Source organism: Euprymna scolopes, chromosome 39 (genome assembly GCF_053919585.1).
Source record: "Euprymna scolopes isolate OS-2025 chromosome 39, ASM5391958v1, whole genome shotgun sequence".
NCBI lineage: Eukaryota > Metazoa > Mollusca > Cephalopoda > Sepiida > Sepiolidae > Euprymna > Euprymna scolopes.
Window position 1 is genome coordinate 37476176 of NC_136520.1, and position 21653 is coordinate 37497828.

General features: G+C 32.4%; 1 protein-coding gene across 11 annotated transcripts in view; it reads left to right on the forward strand.

Annotated features, from left to right (window-relative positions):
- The window catches only part of LOC145263754 (serine/threonine-protein kinase tousled-like 2), a 618843-nt gene that overhangs the window by 63230 nt on the left and 533960 nt on the right, over nt 1-21653 (forward strand). For 2 of the 11 annotated variants that reach the window (XM_080120774.1, XM_080120777.1), the window contains exon 1: nt 5380-5613. The exons of 8 other annotated variants lie outside the window; for them this stretch is intronic. In XM_080120774.1, the coding sequence (XP_079976900.1) occupies nt 5526-5613 (88 nt within the window). In that variant the 5' untranslated portion in view covers nt 5380-5525. Of the gene's footprint in view, nt 1-5281; nt 5614-21653 lie in introns of those variants that run through there. One more of the 11 variants, XM_080120778.1, reaches the window with a different exon arrangement.

Here is a 21653-nt window from a genome sequence, read left to right on the forward strand (position 1 = left end):
TATTTTTATTTAATTTCACAATATGAAATAAGAAAAAAAAAACAATTGTTTTCTTATTGCCGAAGCCTCTTGCAAAACTGGATTAACTGAAGATTTTGTTTTTTTGTTGTACACTAAACTCAAACTAAACCAAACTAAAAAATAAATCCTATATTATGACCCCCATAGATCGCAATAAACCGAAAATACGCCCAGTACCGCAACCTCCACTTTCGTTTCTTTGAAGTGCACCGGTTATCGGGATTGTTTATGGTGTTACTCCCCCACCACCGTGACGTGACATCCCGAGACTGAGAAATAATAACGGGAATAGCCGCACTCCTCCTTCCACTGTGGATGCATACTCTTACTATTCCCTTCGCAGTCGCGCTGATTTATCTTCTACTTTTCTTGTTGTTGTTATTACTTCTGCTAATAGATTATCTCCTCCTCCTTTGGTAATTAGATTACCTCCTTCCCCCAACCTCTTGAAACAGGGATATACCCACACCTGCCGAACCTGTACGGAATTTGCCGAATGGGTTGCGAGACTCGTAAAAACAAATTCTAGGGTACTGATCACAAATAAATAAATGTAGGGGGGGGGGGGTAGAAAGTACTTTTATCAAATGTGTGTTTTTGTGTTTGTTTTGGAAACACTTTTTATTTGGTATTACATATACCTAATTACCAAAAAAAAAAAAAAAAAAATGGGAAGAAAAAAAGCAAAGCCCCCCCCCCTCCCCTAAAAAAAAAAATATTAAATCGATAGCGTCCGTCACTCACTATTTGCTAGACCTTTTGTTTACCTTCTTTCCACTTGTTTTCCTGGAATATTTTTACAATTGCCGAACATAGGCGAATTTTACCGAACGAGTCGTGAGACCCCCCCCCCGAAAAACTTAATATTGGTCACGAATAAATTAAAATAAATGATAAAAATTTTTCATTTTGTTGAAAAGTAGTTTTATTTGAAAACAAAAAACAAAAATTTGGACCAAATAATTTTATTTCTAGTAAGAAACTACCTGCTATCCGATCCGCCAACTTAAGGGCTTCAAAATCACTTTCGAATTTCTTATAATAACAGAAATAACCATGACATGTCATGTTTACATTTTTTAAAATAGCACTTAAAGATTTATTGAAAGCAAATGTTGTAAACATGACTATTAGATTGTCATGGTTATTTCTGTTATTGTAATTTTGTTTCTTTACATTCTTTTAAACTTAAATATTTATTGAAAATGATTTTTTAAGTTAAAAAAAAAGAAAATATGTATAAGAACAAAATTAACTTTGTATTTATAAAAACTGCCGTTTTGGCGAGAAACGCACACCTTATATTTGATGATAATGAAACGCCTGGAAACAGTGTTTACATTTTTAGCTTTCAACATTCGAAAGTTGTTTGGAATTACCGGAAAGTAATTTCTGGTTAGAATTAAAGTTTATGGGCGGACGTAATGAGTGCATTATTCCTAGTACCCTATAAAATCGCAACCAAATGAACCCAAAAGTTATAGGGTTAAACAAAGTATTTTGAAAATGTGTGTGTATGTGGTTAAATAATAATAATGATAGTAGTAGTACCTATTTACTATGCCTCCCCACGGGACAGAGTTAGACACCAGCGTCGTTTTTTAACTTGGAGAAAAGGTCCAAAAATAAAAATTGTCTCAGTCGTGAAGGATTTCTCCTCCACCGAAAGAGAACAAGAAAAAGAAGTGCAGCAACTGCAGCAGCATCTGAAGAACAGATACTACACTTTGATCTTGTCCCGAAGACCAAGAACTGTAATAATGATAGTAGTAGTAGTAGTAGTAATAATAATAATAATTAAACAAACAAACATTTCTTGTTATGTCCATATATATTAATAAAAATGTAAGATCATGTGTTTGTTTCTCGCCGATCCGTAACTTTATTATTTACGATTAATTGACTGTTTATTGAAATTATTATTAATAATAATAATAATAATAATAATATATAAATAAATAAATAAATTATGACTATATTTTGAATTATTTTTCTCTACCCTCTCTTCGGGCAAAGCCGGATGAATACGATTAGTTTATTAATAAATGAACCCGTACGAATATGTCTCGCAGGAATGTTAACTTTTTTTTCTTCTTGTTGTCTTTATCTTATTTCTGTATCCCCCCCCCCACTGTGTTTCTCCGTAATGAACGGCAGAGGCACTAGCACATTTCTCTAGATCTCCTTAATTCGAATAAATAATTTGATTTAATCACAAATCAGTTGCTATTATTAAAAGGAATAATATTTTATGCGGTAATCTTTTTTAAACCGTCTCATTAGGACGATATCTAACGAAGATGTTTTTTCCTTTTTGTTTTAAGTTATCAAATTAGCTGCCGATGACATCGAATTTGTGTTTGTGTTAAAAATGTCGGTAGCGAGGTATACCTGTCCGGATAAAGCGATATTGTTATTTTGATATAGAATACTTTTATTTCATTTTAAAAGGAAATAATATAGTCTAAGAAATGAGAGAGAGAGAGAGAGAGAGAGAGAGAGAGAGAGAGAGAGAGAGAGAGAGAGAGAGAGAGAGAGAGATGTGCTTTTAGGTATAACTTTCTAAATAACAATGTCATGGATGGTGTATATTTTTTCATCGAGGTGGGACGGGGGCGTATTTATGTATGTATGAGGATATCCCTAGCTATAAAAAATTAACAAGATGCAACCCATACCATGTCGAACTGTATGCGTGTTGTTTTAACAAAATAAATAATAATAATTTTAAATAGAAATAGAATAAAAAAAATTTTTTTTTAAACTTATTTAAAGTTGAAAAAGTTTTATTAGATTAAATTTTGTTTTAATCTGCATTTCCTTTGAGCTCCCAAATGAGGCTCTGTTTCGCCTTAGAGTAGAAATCAAAGTTGTCTACATTGCAAATTATTATTTTTTTTCGTTTTAATTTAATTTATTTTTAATGTTCGTGTTATATTTAATTTAAAAAAAAAACTAATATAGACTACTTGATTTTATATGTTTCTTGATAAATTACAAACCGCGATAATCGAAACATCCCAAACTGATAAAGAAGTCCCACCCCCATCTATGAAACTTCTCCCGACCAACTTTACCATTAACCTTAAATTCAGATGGCAATGGCCCCTCTAATTTTTAATCATAATTCAAAATATTTGCAATTAATAAAAATTAGAAAACAAATTACATACAATAAGCCAGAAAAACGAGCATAAAAAATCGAACATTTCAATTAAATAGTGAAAAGAGAAGAGTACAAAAAAAAAAAAAAAAAAAAAAGAATCGGCCGAACGAACGGAACAAGGAAAGAGTAGACAACTTTGACTTGCCACACCTACAGAAAACAGTAGTGAATATGTTACCGTCTCATCTGGGAGTTATCATCTTCAAGATAACCCAATGTATTTATTAATTAACAGAGATAACCGTTTTTTTTTTTTTTTTTTTTTTTTTCTGGCACCCAAGAAGTCCTGTCTTTTTTTCCCGGTCTAGCCCATAACACGATTTTTTTTTTTTGGGGGGGGGGTGTTTTATTATTTCTAACATTTACTTTTTCGAGTGGAATCCTAATGTCAAAGGGGTTTAAGTAAAGTGATACTAATTGAAATACATTTCTGTAAATTCACTATCTTTAATCCCGTAATCCTTTGTGAACTTCTGCTCCAAACACTGAACCCTATAGTACTATTTCTATTATTTTCAAGTTATGAATTAAATAAAGTTGAACATTGTATTTGCTTTTTATTGACATCAAGTAGGAACAAAGACACCGCAATAATGTAATTCTTGATCTTTTTGGAGAAAGTACTCTAACTAATGTAGTTTCGATAAATATAAGACTTTTTTTTTGGTAGGGGGGGGGGGCAACACTAAAACTCTAGATTCTGGAAAAAAAAGTAATGAATAAATAAAAATAACATCAGTGTTGAAAAGTATGAGATTCTTTAATAGTTTTATTTAAGGAATAGAGAAAAAGTTTTTAATTTCATTACTTCCTGCTTTCTTTGAGCCCCCCCCCCAATTGTATATAAAAATCAGAGTTAGCCATTTTTTCCCCAATCATCTTTTTACCAAAACGGAGAAAAGAAATCTTTTCAATTAGTCTTTTTTTCAGAGAATGAGATGAGGTAAAAAAAAAAAAAAAAAAAAAAATGATTGTTCATTGTTCGTAATTTTCCGGTGGTTTTCGTAAGAAATCAAGTTCGTGAGAAAAAAAAAATTGTGTGTATATATATATATATATATATATATATATATATATATATATATATATATATATATATATATATATATATACACACACACACAATTTTTTTATTTTATATATGTGTGTGTGAGAGTATATTTATATATTAAGAGATTTTATAGGAAATCAAGTTGGTCGAAATAAAACCTATTAATTAATACTTATGTGTGTCTATGTAAGTATATTTTATTCCTATGTGACACGACAGACACACATGTGTGAAATGCGCGTGATACTGTATTGTGACGATGTGTAAATGTTTTCGTTTTACTACGTATGTACATGCTTATTTATTAAACACATGTAGTGGTGTGTGTTGTGTGTATGAGAGTGCATACCTGTGTAGTGCATATGGCGTCAAATGTGTAATAATAATAACTTTCCCTTTCGCTCTCTCTCTCCTTCTCAATCATAGACACAGCTGTCTTTTAGCACTTTCGCTGCATACCTGTGTGCCAGTAATTGTTTAACGTACTAAAAGTTTGTTTTTATTATTTATTTATTTTTTAATAAAGCCAATAACTTTTTAAATAAAGCAAATTATTTATTTTTAATATCGGGCATGTTTAAAAGATTGAGTGTATGTATGTGGCGGGGTGTCAACATCCATCATCATAATCATCATCATCGTCATCAATGTCGTGGTCTTGTAGGTGTGACGTCACAGGTGCATCTCCGACATCCATCACCATCATCATCATCGACCACTGCGTCAACACGAGTACCACCTCCAAGAATTAACAACAATAACAAAGTCGTTGTTGGGTCGACGAGGGTCTCTCTCTCATCTTCCTCCTCCTACACCTACTCCTACTCTCTCCCTATATTTCTTTCTTTTTTTTTTAAGTCTTCATTTCCTCCTCCTCCTCCACTTTCATTCTTTATATCTCCTCCCCCTTCCATCACCCTCCCCCCTTCGTTTTCGTCTCTTTTTTCGTCAGTTCGTTGTTGACCAAACAACCAAAAAAAAAAAATCTCTCTCTTCTCCTTTTCACCTTAAAGCTTTTTTTTTTTTTTTTCCCCGTCTCTCTCACAACACAAAATGGAGAATAATCGAACGGTTCGTACTACATTCCGTTGGGGAGTAGCCGACTGACTGGCCCTCACCACTAAGCCCCCCCATTTTTTTTTTTTTTTTTAACCCCCAAATCTATATATTTGTCTATATATTATATATATACATACATATATATATATTAATATATATATATGTATATGTATATATATAAGTATATACACTCACACACACACAATCATTATTCCGTTGCTGCACGCCATGTACAGCAGTGGTGGTGGCGTTGGTGGTGGTGGGCCGCCATGTTGGTCCAGCTCGGGTGGAATTATTGCATCCCAAGGAGGAGAAGGTAGGTTCAGCGATTATGATGATGATGATGATGATGATGATGATGAAGAGAAAAAAAAATAATCAAATGTATTCAACACCCTACCCTCCTCTCTCACCACTCCTGCTTGATTTGCTGGGTGGTTGCATTTTTTTTTTTTTTTTTGTTATGATATAGTTTGTTGTTGTTTGTTGTCATAACTGCGCGGATGACGACAATAAAAGTGATGATGGCGCAACCATGGCCATGCTGAGCCGAAGCCAATTTTTTTTTTTTTTTTTTTTTTTGTGATTTTAAAGTTAAAAGTATAAGGGAAATGGCCTAAGAAGACAATCATCCAGGTTTTTCGGAAAGGATTGGTTGTCTCCCCTTTTCTCAACTCTTTAAAATAAATACCTGATCTAGAGGAAACGCAGATCGATATTACACACATGATCCTCTAACTGATGTTTGACCCTTTTTTTATTATCAATAAATATTTACACATGCATTCGATTTTTTTTTTTTTTACATATGAAACAATGGCCCTTGGGGATGGGAGAGTTACAAATAAAAAAATATTCGAATTTGGCCTTTAAACTTGAATTCTAACCAGAGATTACTTTCAAATTGGTAGCTTAAAGACTCCTGAATCACGTTCGAGTTTACCACGGAAACGAAGAGAAACTTATTTGAAACATCAACAAAACTGTCCACCGCGAAACGCCGTAGACTTCAATATTTTGAAGTACATCTTAAATAATATATATATATATATATATATATATATATATATATATATATAATAAATAATTTCCAAGAGAAATTAAAGATACAGTTAAATAACAATTTCCCCAGAATTTATCAGCTGATTATTCTATAAATATTGTATGACATAAGATAACCTATAGGGTTGATCTACCATAAACCGAAAATCCGAATTCCAAATCGATATTCGCGAAAGTGATTCCGAAGCATTTCAATTTGCGGATCAAAATCGATTCCTTTCTAGGAGGAAAGTTTATTGCCAAATTCAAAGTCGTGTGCTCGTGTGGTTAATTTGTGTAACCTAAGGAAATAATAAATAAATTTAAAAAGACTAGAAAAAAAAAAGAAGAAAAAAAAGAAACAATAATTCTTGATCACATCGCTATTCTGATATTTTGATAAAATAACCAATATTTACATTATTATTCCGCTATTTTGACCAACAAAGATTCAACTTTTCGAGTAAAAATCCTTTCCATATTTTAATCGATCGTTTTAAACAATCAACTATCAAAATATATATTGCACAATGTTTTTTTTTTGTTTTTTTAACAAACTTAAAAACTAAAAAAAAACAAAAAATATAAACATAATGTAAGTTGCACAAATAGACTTTTCGGTGGAGGAGAAATCCTTCACGACTGAGACAATTTTTATTTTTGTACCTTTTCTCCACGTTAAAAAACGACCCTGGTGTCTAACTCTGTCCCGTGGGGAGGCATAGTAAATAGGTACAATTTAATATATGGAAGGTTGGAAGGATGAAAAAAGAAATTCAATTATTTCTTAGCTTTTTTTTTTTAAAATATGAAACTAAAACTATGTCGTTAAACTCAGGATTTAAAAATAAACAAGAAACAAAACATGTAAATGATAGCATTTTTTTTAGTTTGAAACTTTATATATACATTTATGTGGGTGTATACATGTCTAACCTATCTTTTTATCAAATCTATATTTATCTATTCTGACCGAAAAATGGGGGATCACTTTATCGGATCTTTTTTTTCCCCCCTTTCTGAAAGCTAGTTTACCATTTGAAGTCGGTTTTACGTATGTACATAATAAAAAAGGAAATTAAACACTTGTTTTTTTTTAAATTTTTATTTTGAAACGTGTTTATTATTATTTATATATATAATTCTTAATTAAACAGCATTGTTTATAATTGAATATTGAAATCGTATGGCTTCAAAACATTAAAAAAATGTAAACTTATAATTTAAATCATTAAAGGGAAAGAATCCGCAAAAAGGTGTTTTTTTTTGTGTGTTTTTTTGTCTTCCTGTGTCTTCCATTTTTTTTATGTAGAGTTAGAGTCCCTATCCAGATTTCTTCTAAAGTATCTTTGTTCGTGTGTCTGATATAGTTTTGTGCTTATTTATTTTATTATTATTACATGAGGAAATATTGATATATCTTCTTTTATTTTATTTATTTTTTTACCTGAAATAAAGTGTGTTTATGTCTAAGGGAGAGAAAAAGAAATGTAATGTATTTATAGTGTCACCGAAGTACATATATTAGGGTTAATACTAAGGTTAATTATATTTTTTGTTTCCTTGATTTCTATGGTTAATGTGTACGTAAATTTTATTTGGTATTATTAAAATCTGGGTATAATTATGGCAGATTTCCGATGAAACACTCTATTACGACTTCCGCAATACTTTTCTTTCGTTCTTTCTTTATAAATTTATTTATTTATTCATTCATTACTTATCTCCAGGTCACGGAAGAATATATTATCCGTACAATACTAGCTGTATTTATCCGGTGTTGCCCGGGTCGAGACATATGGTCGCGTGGAGGGGATTTATAGAAAATAATTCAAAGTGATACCCATGTTTAGAATTGTTTTAGAATATTTGTTTTAAGTCTTAGTTTTCCAGTATTTTATTTTTGATTGAAATATTCGATTATTATTATTATTATTATTATTATTATTATTATTATTATTATTATTATTATTATTATTATTATTAATAATAATAATAAAGTAATGGGCGGACACGGACACCTGAACGACCCCCACCCCCCATGTATTAGCGTCCAATCAATAATAATCCACTGAAAAATTGCAAAGAAAGCTGTTCTTAACATGGCGAGGTTATTCCGAAAGCCGTTCTTAACAATGAAAGTTGGGGGGAGGGTGTTTATTCCCAAAGCCGTTTTTAGGGGAGGAGGTGATTCATGTTCAGGTCCGCCAAATAATAAAGTGCGTATTTATTACAAAATGACGAAAAACGACAAAAGAAAGCACACATTATGTATAGTTTATTATTTATTTAAAAAAAATATTTTAACTTAGCATAAATGGTATTTTTTTTCTTTTTCATTATCACACGATGTAATCGACCCCCAAACTACGACGAGTGTGATTGTAAAAATTTATCGTATAAATGAATTAAACTTATTTTAGGTTTTAAAGTAATGTTTTATTTATTTATTTATTTTTTATTAGAAATACTGATGATGTTCCCTAACACGACGAGGGCGCTTTTGAAAATTAATGTTTGACGAGGACGGGGGCGGGGGTGGGGGTGGAGTGCACACAGCTGAACTTAAACCATAATACTTTTCTTTTGCCCCTTAACTTTAATTCAAACCAGAAATTCTATTTTTCAAAGGCTTCTTCAAAATCACTTTCGAATTTTACACGAGTATGAGGACACAAGTAAAAAACACGATTTTTTTCTTTTATTGTTTTTATTAGGTTTATTAATCTGTATGGTCTTTACTTTGAAAGTAATTATGAAGTCTTTAAACTGTCGATTAGAAAATAATTTATGGCTTTTAATTAAAGTTTGAAGTCAAGTATTATGGTTTGTTTGTGCGCCTGGTCCAAAATAAAATATGAATTATGTTTTATTAAAATACCATAACGCCACTAAATGAACATGTTTTAATGATATTGGATTATGATGATACACGAACTTCTTAACAGGGTTACCCGGCGTTGCCCGCTTTGGGTAAATAATGGATAAAAAAAAACTTATGGTCACATCACAAGTTTTTATCCTTATATATATGATTGTTAAGCACAAACACAAACCTCACGATATCTTACTACCCTGTTGATAAAAAAAAAAAAAATGATGCATAACCTGTTACAATTGGCGTTATGTTGGAAAAAATAGTTTGGAATTTATGTGTACATTTGCTTTAAATGAGATCAATTTTATCGTCTTTGTTCCTTTCAAAAATACGCCAAACAGTCTATTAGACTGTGTTTTATGTCTAGTATCTATGTTCCAAAATTGTGCAGCATGAGATGTTGCATCATTAGAGGAAGTGAAAGGTTCCAAATATTTGAGGTCCATGGCCAACACAATTAATCAAAGTAATTGCATAAACAAGGTCCAAAGAGCTACCCACCTGGTGATCATTTAAAATGTGTATCTACCAATTGTTGACCAGTTTAACCTTAATATCATTATCGGTTTAATATCCATTTTATATGCTGGAATGTATTTGACTACTTCCAAAACCAACTTGTATCCAACCAGATCTTTATTTCTGTTTCTCTCAAGTCAACAATTCTTATCATTCCCATCTTTTCCTTGGCTTTCTCCTGTGAATTTAACTTGCGATTTTATTTGATGTATCATTGCGTACCCAGCCTGATGATTGTGATTTACTCATGATTACATTAGCAAAGATGCTAGATGTTGAAGTCCAACATAGGTTCAATATCTGCTTGGACATTGGAGGTACACTTGTTCGTCTTATAGCTCAATCTTTTTCGGCAGGTGGTTAGACTTTAAAGCGATCAAATCTCATATTAGGTTGTTTGTGGAGAATGTAGCTGAACCAGTGATATGATGTGGTCTTTTGGAATTTTTTTTTTTTTTTTTTTAAATATATGTTGCTCCCCATTTGAGTGCACTGCATGGTTAAAGGGAAAATTATTCCCAATTAGCATTAAGGTAATGCAATCCGCTCAAAACAGTATTGCAGGTAAAATAAATAAAGAAATGACAAGTACTAAAAATGTGGTATATTTAAATGGCGGAGATTGGCTCCAACATCAGTACACCAGGGATATCTGTCTTGGGTTAGGTTTTCCCATGAGTTGGCATACAAACTGAATGTGTGGAGACAATATAACATGCCTGTATTGGGTATTCCTTGAATGTTTTTGTTTCTTTGATGACATATCTTACTATTCACCTTGAATACCTTGATAACATCTGGCATTTCTAGAAGTTGGTCTGGAAAAATAAAACTCTTTCATTTTTTATAATCGTATGAATTAAACAAGACCATTCTTGGCTAATATTCTAAGTGAAAAAGAAAAGGTGTTTTGAGGTAATTCTCTTGAGTTGTTAGGATGCAAGAGAAATAGAAAACTTATGGTTTACTGGATATGAGGCATCAAAATTACAGATTGTTCTCAAGGCATCTTTTTTCATAAAATGAAAGATATTGGCACTTAGGTCTGATTTAAGATTATGTCGACTGCATTGTGAACTGATAGCAGAGAATGAATTCTTTGATGTACCAAAACTGTAACCTCTATTAGATAGGACAGGATTTAGGAAGAGGTATTCATGAATGACCTGAAACCTATGGCAAGAACACTTGTCACAAGTGAAAATGATGTTAAACATGATGACTGTAAAGATGTTGACTTATGATGATGAAAAAAAGACAGTAAATCAGATGGGAAACCAGAAATTTATTTATTGTCTTGTCTTGTATGATCAATTTTCATTCTGACATTAAAGGAATTGTAATAAAAGAAAAGAGAATTAGTCCAAACAACGTAATATACTTGTTGCAATATTTTTGAGTCATAATGAAGGTATGGCCTCTTACAATTGGAAGATTCTATTTATAAACACTGCTGCTAGGAACTGACGAATCAAATTAATTCACATTCTGCTATCAATCAATCAGAAACCAGAATTGCTCCATAAAAATTAAACCTTTTTAGCAGTGTTGCATATGTTTTTTTTTTTGTGTCAACACAAAAAGGATCTTCTGCTCTTTGGCTGCAAAATTATAGTTCAGAACCTGTACAGAACAGCTGTCCACTGAGAATTCATCATCTCCTGGGCTTGTATAGAATAACTACCCATCGGAAACTCTTCTGAAACTAAACATGCTTTCCAATTCAAGAAGACACAGGATAGCATGTATTGTTTACAATTATTTAGACAAAGATTAAAACTAGTTTCTATGTGTCATTTCCTTATGGATGTATATGTAATAGATGTGTAAGGTGAGTCTTAAAGACAAGTTTAGATCTGATAACCTCAGAGGAAAATTAAATCTGGACAGTATAGAGAGATATGAGCACACAACAAGAGACTTTGATAGGATGGCCATATTGAAAGAATGAATTAGTCTTTAGATGAAGTAGATGTAGAACAGTTGAGGTAACAGGTTAAGTTCACAGAGAAAGGCCAAGCAAAACATAGAAAGAAGTGATGCAAATGGATCAGAGATAAATTAGTTTGAAAATCGTTTTTTTTTAAGTCAAATACCCCATACCAAGATGTAAAATGGCGTTAAACCAATGATCCATTCTCTTAATTTGAAACTTGTATGGCAAATCTCAGACTCTACCTTTTATGTTTACACACTTGCATCTCAATATTGCTGCACTAAAACACGTTCAGTTCTAATTCGTGACAATTGATGACATTGATTGGACCTGAAATAATTAGAAACAACGTCCTCTTTTATATTGCCCCATCTTCAGCTAACCTAAAGAATTAGTGCGTGGTCATTTTTGCCTATTTATTTAAACAGTCCTTCCAATTGTACACTGTACGATGTTCTTGCTTAGGCTATCGTATATTATGTCTCCAAGAATTATGTTATGGTTATTCTTGTCCTTTCATTGGTCTTTACGTCATCTCTTTCTTTAATAATCTTGTCCATGCTTGATTGCTTCTTGAATTGGAGATCTTATCTTGGCCTCATCTAACGAAACTGTCAATTTCTATAAGACAAGCCCCCCCCCCCTCCATCCCCAAATGTTATTCTTTTTAATACCTTGAACAGTTTAGGTAAAAATAAAATCAATGGTGATTGTGCAAGATTGCTTCAATAGAAAGTTTGATCTTGATATTCAGACCAAAAAAACACTTATATTACAGGTGAATCCACAAATTCAGGGTCTATGAGGCAACCTTAAACATCGATCCAGCTCTCCTCAGGGTTAGAAAAATCGATGTGGAGGCTAACTGAAAACATGGCTTAGGACAGTGAAACAAGATGTCGAACTTATCCTGGGTCCTCACCTTTTTGCAGTTTGCCGTTGGAACCGATATTGGCTAATGCTTGTATCTGCTTCTGTACTGGACCGTTGTGGCTGTAGAACATTAATTCAAGATGCGGTAAATTCTCTGGATGGAGCCGGCCCCACGGTTTCAGGGTAAATGCCGAAAAAAGTACTTAAACTTGAATGTTAAGTGCAAGAATTAAGTCAGAATTATTGGCAATAGATGTGTTCGCAATGCAGAGGTGTACATTTCAAACCTATTGAATGGTGATCAAACAAAGACTGTTAAACATTCATAACTTATACCTAATGGACAAGGTGCATGTATGAAGCAGTATATAAGTTGATCATGAGACTGCACATTCCTTCGCATAGCAACCTATAAAGAAAATGTCGACTGAGTTCTTTGAATGTGTTCAATACACCTTGTAAATGACATTTGACAACGACTTCATGTGAACTGAAGAAATGACAAATATTCCGACTTGTCATGAAGCTGTCTGACAATTTTTAAATGGTTCAATGAATTGCCAAACATCAGTTAATAGCCAATTCTTGGAGGTATAAAATTTTTGATTTACCATGCGCATTAAACAGTTATTCACAGTGAATTGCTGGTTGTAGATGAAAATTGTCAAAGGATAGACTTCGTTGTTCAATACAAAAAAAAAACTTTATTGAGTGAAGCAAACTTTATAATTTTTATATTTTATTTTTAAAATTTATGTGGGCTCATTTCTTTCCAGGCTGCTGTGTCATTAACATTACCCAAACACCATAAATCAAATTTGGAAAAATAAAAAGTTGAGTCAATGACCAAATTTTTCAAGTTCAAATAAGATGTGCAACTAAATTTGCTAAAATATGGGCCAAGTAGTGAATTTCTATAATGAACATAACTGAAGTTTTCATTTAGTGTGACTTCCATCTTTTTCATGAACTTTAGTCTAGACATTCCAAACTTTAATCAGTACTACATTGGTAGAAAAGTAACTTATCTTGCTTTTGATAATATTTATTTGTTATATATTTGTTTTTTGACAACTTTTTCGAATCTATGTGTACAGTAATACAAACCCAAATTTACATGTTAGTATCTGTAAATATGTTTAAACAACAATCGGAGAGATGTACTCTAAGTTTTTATTAAGACATGTATCTAGAAGGAAAACTGATGTAAAAATCTAAGGGCTATTGTATGCTCTGTCTTGTGGCAATCACTTGCATCGACTGAGTTTAGTAGTGGTTTCGTAAGTGTGGATGGTTCTACACAAAGCTTTCACTATTATAAACAAGTCATCTGTGTGGATTTCAAACAACTTAGTTATCTGGACCTCATATTTTTGATTTTACGGGTGAGTCCATTTTATCAAGACTAAAATACTCTTAACGGTTAAAAGTTATTGAGATATAGAGAATTGCAGTTTGATATGTCTCAGAAAGGGATTTATTTGTCTGAAGTAGATGAGTGGTCATGGTAATTGAGTAATGCAATCTAGTAAATGACCTTAATGAACTTGTGTTCATGGTCGTAGCTGGTAATATCTTTAGGCTTTCGGCATATAATCTAGGCTGTTCTCGTATTTATGGTTTACACTAGCCAATCATATTCTTGTGATGAGGAACTCGGATGTGTTCATATTCATTACATCACGATTGAATGATGATGGATACTATGACAGGATTGAAAATCTCCACCCACCTAAAATAACAGTCTACTCAGAAAATAATCCCTGTTGTCAGAGAGGTTGTTTATGGCATATGAGGAGTAAAGGAGAAAATAGGGGAGAAATGAGAGTTAGAAATTTGTTAAAAGTAACACCAAACTCTATTTTCTACTCTTCAATCTTTATTTCAATTGAAATATTTTACCTTTAAGACGTCTAAATATTATAACTATTTCTGGGTTGGAACAACAAAAGTCAAGTATTATTGGGCTTTTTTTTGTGTTCCTAAACTAACCCCCCCCCAAAAAAAAAACATTAATTTTATTGTGTGCCATTACCGTATCAAAGAAGCTAAGCTTATCTATGATATAAATTTCACCTGTCTGTTTAAATGTATGTATGTTTGTATGTCTGCCTAAAACTTTTGACAGATGTGACGGATTTTCAGGAAATCAGTATTGTTTTGAAGCTTGACCCTTCGGACGACAAATATTGAAAAATTGGACCAAAACAATAATTCCTTCACCCTCAGCTGGGCACTTTTCTACAGGGTGGGATCGCTTTTTCACTGATATTTTTGAAAGTCATCCCCTCTTTTCAATTGTCTAGCCTTAATTTAAACCTACGCCACTTCCGGTTTAGCGATGAATGCAACAACAAACCTGTCACTTATTTTTTTCACGTTCTTTTCCTCCTTCGTGGTTCGAGCCTGCCTTACTACCACTTTTTTTTTTTGCTCAGCACACACCTCCAAACACCATCAGCATGCTTTCAAATTTCTTTCATTTTTTTTTTTTTTATGTGTTGTTTCCTTACAAAACAGAAATTTAAACAAAAAGCAGAGTGAGATACCCTAAGGCTCAATAAGACACAAGTCTTGTATTTTTTGGTTTTTACCTGGGGGTAAGAAATATGCATTTATTTTTGTTTATGCTTGCGTTGTCCACAATTATAAATCTAATAGTAGAGCAATAAGCTTCATTCAGATTTAAAATTTTGACTTGGAGGGTAAAAATAATGACAACAACTAGTATTATTTCTATACATAATAAAATAGGAACAATTATAGCTTTGCAGATACCACATATATATTCGATATTGTCATAATATTAGCCTGATGAAGGTGTTGCACTTATTACCAATTGCTTTCATTCGTTAACCTATTCTTATAAAAATTCCGAGGAGAGTCACATTCCAAAATTCGTATTTAACATTGGTAGCACAATATTTACTCACTAATTATTTTCTCCTCCCTCTCTCCTCAATGTAACTGGGAACTTTTCTAGATTTGTTGCCTTTTCTTACACGAGTGTCATCCATGTTGACTTTTTATTCCGATAAATTTTACATTAAAGGATCGCAAACTAAAGAACTAAAGTAAGGACTGATCCCCTCAAAAGTTCCAGACACTTTCATTGTCTGTTTGCATGTATTTATCAGATTAACAGAATATTGGAATAAAAGAATTTCAAAATAACACTTCTCATGAACTAATCAAAATGGCGTCATCCAACAAAGAATTGTATGTTTTGAACCCAATAAAATCAACTTTTTTTTCTAAATAAATTTACACTTACATTAAGATTACATTTAAACACAAGAGTCCGGTTACAATTTGATGAAAGTAGCCATTTTCGGAGTAGATTAAAAGAACTTTAATCTAACCAGATCTACTTTTTTAAAACTGACACGATGGAAAACAACTTGGCAGTGTTACTTTTGAATGTTTGAATTTGTCAGACTTTTGATCCTACTTCTTTTTTTTCACATATTATTCCATTATTTAATGACACACACATACAAAATTAGTCACATCATTTACACAGTACACGATTTAACACTACTCTATATTTTCATCTAAGATTTCAATCATTCAACTTTTTTTATTTAAAAAAATGCAGATGAATAATTAGTATCATTGCATATATTATTTGCACATGGTGTGAACTGTTGTCATCATTGTTTATCCCTTCATGAATGGGTACTTGTACAGAATGTCTATGCTAAAACTCCACTTTTTTGGTTTTGGTTAGTGGAGGACAAATCCTTCATAACATTTTTTATTTTTGTTACCAACCAGAGCATCCCTTTTTGGGGAGCTGGTTTGCCTCCACATTAAAAACCGACCTTGTGTCTAACTCTTCCCTCGTGGGAAGGCAAATAAACAAATAAATAAATAAAATAAAATAATAACGACTGTTTTTTTTTTTAATTAATGTGAATTCTCACATAACATTTTCATAAAAAAAAAAACGATACTGTATAAAGATTACATTTAAATTGAACATCATAGCTAAAAAATAGCACAGTCCATATTCTGCATAAATATAAAACCATATCTACACCGGCGCAGCAATGTCTAGAGTTTACAATAGTGTTCCTTGTTTTGCTCAAGCTTGGAACAAAACACGACATTGATCATAGCTGCCTTTGAGCGACGGTTACAACCACTGAATGATAATTGTTGGTAAGGCAGCCAGTGCTCACCAGGGTTCGCTAAGGCCTACAAGTGCTCTGAGGTGGCAGTAGCCAACTTAAAGAGCAATGACTACCATAGGTGATATTGCCCGCCACTTGATGACATTGCCTGATAATTGAAGACCGGCAATTTTACTGCCAGTTCCCACTAATGCCTATCCCTGTCTAGAAGTGACTACATGAAAATCAGTTACTCACCATTATAATATAACTGTCAGTGACCATCAGTGTCTGCTATTGGATAACAATACCATACAACAGATGACAGTGCGCAAATATTGAAGACAAGCCATTTCATTTCAAAGCAGTCCAATGGAGTGGTCATGATCAATAGTGACTGACAGTGATCAAACACAAGTAATTGCCTAAAACACCAGTGACCACTAATCATAAATTTAAACAAGGAACTCTGACTTATGACTAGGGTTATGACAACAGCATATTCTTATCGTTTTTATTCTTGAGTATATATTCGACATAGTTAGACTCAGTTAATCAACCGAGAACCACATCACTCTATATAAAAGCATATAAGATATCAACAGATACACACTCGAGAGTCAAAACAATGAAAAAAATATGCTGTTGTCATAGGCCTACTTATGACCAATCAAGAATAAGGGAGATAATTTTCTATACAAATTATTACATATCTTGCAGATATAAATAGGAGCAATTTTCCCCCTATTTTTTTGATTTTAATAATTTTGTTAAAAGGCCCATATGTGAAACAGCTCAATCGGTCAGTTTTGCCAAATATTGGTCCATGTTCTTAAAAACAAAATTTTCATTTTTAATCTGATGATGTCTTCCATTTGAATTGTTCTAGTTCTAATCAGCCATAATTTGCAATTAATTCACCAAGTGACCTATCTCTTATATTTCTACCACTTTCATCATGTCTCAATGTATATTATGTGACCCCCCCCCCCCCGCAGCTTTTATGCTATAGTGGTCTACTACAGTTGCTTCTGCTTCTATCTTACTACTTTGTATTAACAATCAAAATAATAACAAAAGAGAAAAAACAAAGATTATAGTAATCCAGTATAAAAAAGGAAATATTACTACAAGCAGTAATACTATTTAACCCATAGTTGGAAAGAGATAGGAAGCAAAAATATTTTTTTAATTTTGTTTTTATTTTTTTATATTTAACTGACTTTGCAAACTCACTTTTCCTTTATTTAAACAATCAAATCCTAGCCCAGTGCATGACTCAACGAGTCACATTTTTTTCTACTATATAACTAGTTATTTACTAATATTCATCTCATAACATGGGAAGGTAGGAGACTGCTTTTATAACCAATATTTTAAATTAATAAAATTTGAGACACTGTGTATACAGGTACTTCAGACAGTTTATTATCTATCTATTTATCTCATATATTAGTGACCTCGCAAGGTCACAGGGAAGACAACTGAAGCAGCGAAACTAAAGGTGGCTTGCAGGACACTATATATATATATATATATATATATATATATATATATATATATAGGTATATTTTATTGGTTTGAAAGTATAGTTTTTTTTTTATTAATTGTCATAAAATTTTAATCATAGAATAGTATTATAATTTTCAAAGAACTTGCAATTTTTCATGTAGTTTTATTCCATAGAACCAAAGATGTGAGAATTTCAAGATTCAATTTGGCTATCAGTGTAAATATATCCATAGATATACCACTTTTTTGGCAATTTTATAAGTTCCCAATCTCAGTGACTATTGATCAGAATTTAACAAATGAAAGCTTGTTGTAAAGCTAATGACCTGAATTGTGTGGTGGGCTATATGATATTTGCCCTTAAGGTTGTACATTAAAGGGGATTATCCATGATCCAGAGCTTAGTTTTGCCACTTTTTTTACAGCCATAGAATGTTTCAATCATTGTCATTTGTTTTCCTAGTTTTGCATATGAATTACAAAATATCTGATATTTCCCCCAAACCGTGTTGATAGTCAGCAGTTCTACCCTGATATATATATGAGGATGACCTTCTCGTCATGCATTTTAACAGAAAAGAATTTTTGTTTGTATTAGAGTGAGCTGTGATTAAGGTATTTGTGTACATTTGTAGTTTTTTCTTTACAAACTTCTATCTATAGTTTTGGAGATAGACTTTTCTATCTATATTCTGAAACAACATTACTCAAGTAAGTCTCCCTGTCCGCATTGATAAGGCACAATTTTCAAACCCGAGATTTCTGGGTTAGTTTTGTTAGAGGTATAATAATTTTTGTCTAACCCATGCTATCATGGAAAACAAATGTTAAACTGAATATGAATATCATGAATATGATAATGATGATAGCTTGGATGAATAGATTTCAAGCTATATCTTACATGATACAAAATTATCTTGCAGAACTTGAAAATTATAGAAACTAAACCAAAACATAGAAATGTTAAAGAGTGGAGTGCAAGTGCACTCATTGACTCTGGAAACAACACATATCTCGGGATGGTTAAAGTAATTTTACCAAAATTTATTTAAATATCATGAAATGTTGAAGAAATATAAAAATAAAGCAATAAACTGTTAAAGAAAATAAAAAAATAGTTCCTCGTTCAATCTCAGGCAACGTTGTGTTTTCCTACTAATTATGTTATCTATTTTAGGTAAAGATATCCAAAATGTTTTAGTTAAATAATTAATAGTGATATTGTTTTTATCTTATCTGATAGGCTCACAATAGGGGTTTGGGTTTTGGTGTGCAGCCATGCAGCATGTCTTCTGGTCTCATAGGGGAATGATTTCTTCTGTTGTCTACAACCCTTTTATTAAAGAAGAGACATTGCTAGTCTTTTTCTGCTCTATTATTTTCATGAAAGGTGCATGACTGAGCTCGGATCTCTTTCTCCTCTTTGTAAGATGCAAGAGAATAGAATCCTGCTAAAACATGCTAACCTTAATCCAACACCTAGAGTTGTTTGATAATAAATAGCTTTCCTTAATTTGATGATTACCAGATCCATGACCTCCAGAGCAGACTTGGTCATTCTGATGTGTGACTTGATATCATTTTTTGGATCATGGCCTTTGTGTCTTTGATATTTTAAGATATTTCTTGCTTTTACTGTAAATTACATGATAAATTTACTCTTGTCATTTGGTTAAATGCAAAGTGCATTTTATCTTTTCTGATATTGCACTTTATCTTTTTTGTCAGTGAAGTAAGGATCCTTCTATATCAAGGCAATTTTTATTTATGTTCCAATCCAAAATGCCCTCTTTGGGAAGCCAGATTTTCCCCATATAAACAACTGACCTTGTGTCTTACTCTATCCTTGTGAGAAGGCAATTAAGAACACTCTAAATGTGATAATCCAACTTAGGAGGTTGCAAGTTGAGAAGTGCAACAAAATCATATTAACACACTGGTTCTTGTTAAATCATCAAAGTTATGCAACGTTCTAGTCGGTATCAGATGGATGACTATAAATACTAGATACGGTATGTGGTCTTTCTCTTAATCAGAATATACATGCAGCTGAGGACTGTATATCAATTTGATTTTTCCTTGAAACCTTCTCCTTCAGTGGAAAACAATTCAACTCACCCAGGGTGAATACTGCACCAGGAGAATATTTAGGGCTGCAGTTTGGTTCGCATGATTGAACATTCTGTATGCAACACCTGGGTCACGATGACCTTGTGGAAATTCTGATAGAATTTTTAACTGTATTTTTGTTTATTTTGATAATTAGTGATGATATCCTTCACATACTCAATGAATTTTCATATGACAATATATGGCTAATAATCTGATAATAATTTCCTTTATTTGTTGGAATCATTGACCTTGATATGCAGAACAGCTTCATACATCATGATGGTTAACTATTGATAAAGCTTCTCATTTATAATGCCTTTTGATATTTTTAAACTATTGTTTTATTTTCCTTGCGATGACGCTTTAAATTTAATAATCTTTTTCTTTACTAATGAGTCCCCACTGATCAAGGCTAAAAGCCATTTGAGGATAAGGATTAATTAAATGTATGAATTGTCAGTTACATAATGAAAAACATTGCGAAGATTGAAAATAGTGAATGGAATGAACAACGTTTGATTACTTAATGAGTACAGTTTATGACAAGTATTTATTGGCATTGGATTTGAAGGTGTTCATGTTGTTGCCTGCAGAGAAGCAATCCCATCTTAACGTGTTCCACAAATGGGAAGTTCTTGGAAAGAAACTCTGTTCATGGAAATTCAGTTTGATGCTGAGCACATGAAAGAAGAAAAGAAATGTGTTTATAGTTGAGTTCAAGATTCTAATCGGGAGTAACATGTTGGGATTCACATTGTGTCTCCTAATCTTAGGTCATGTTAACCTTGAAAGAATCCTTGACCTGTTTGGTGATGTCTCTTTTCGGTTTGGATGAACTCAAACAGTTTTTTTTTTTTTTTGGTCCCCCGACAAAAGGAGAGTGGACCTGTAAATTCATTCCTGTCCGTTTGTCTGTCCGCACTTTTCTCAATAACTACGCCTTGGAATTTTTTAAAATTTTGCACAAACATTAAACACAATATGAGTAAAAAAGTAACAAAACAGATTTTCCAGGAAAACTCTGGTTGCCCCCTAGGGATACCTTTCGGGTTAAAATGGCTAAAATTGACACTTTTTTTCTTATTAAAAAAAAATTAATGCCTTAGATTTTTATATAACTTTCTGAATAGTTGTAACTAACTGATTTCTATATATTTTGTCTGTCTATACTTTATGATAACTCTTGGGTGTGCCCCAGGGGCTCTTTTACTGCTAATAAAAACACTCCAATTTTGGGACTATTTTACCATATTTGTCCCACATTTTCTGTGTATGTCTATTTAGCAGTTTTGCATGGTGCTGAACTCAAATTTAAATATGTTTAAGGCCTTAGAGACTTTTGGAGCTAAATGGCGGAGAGGGGGGGGGCA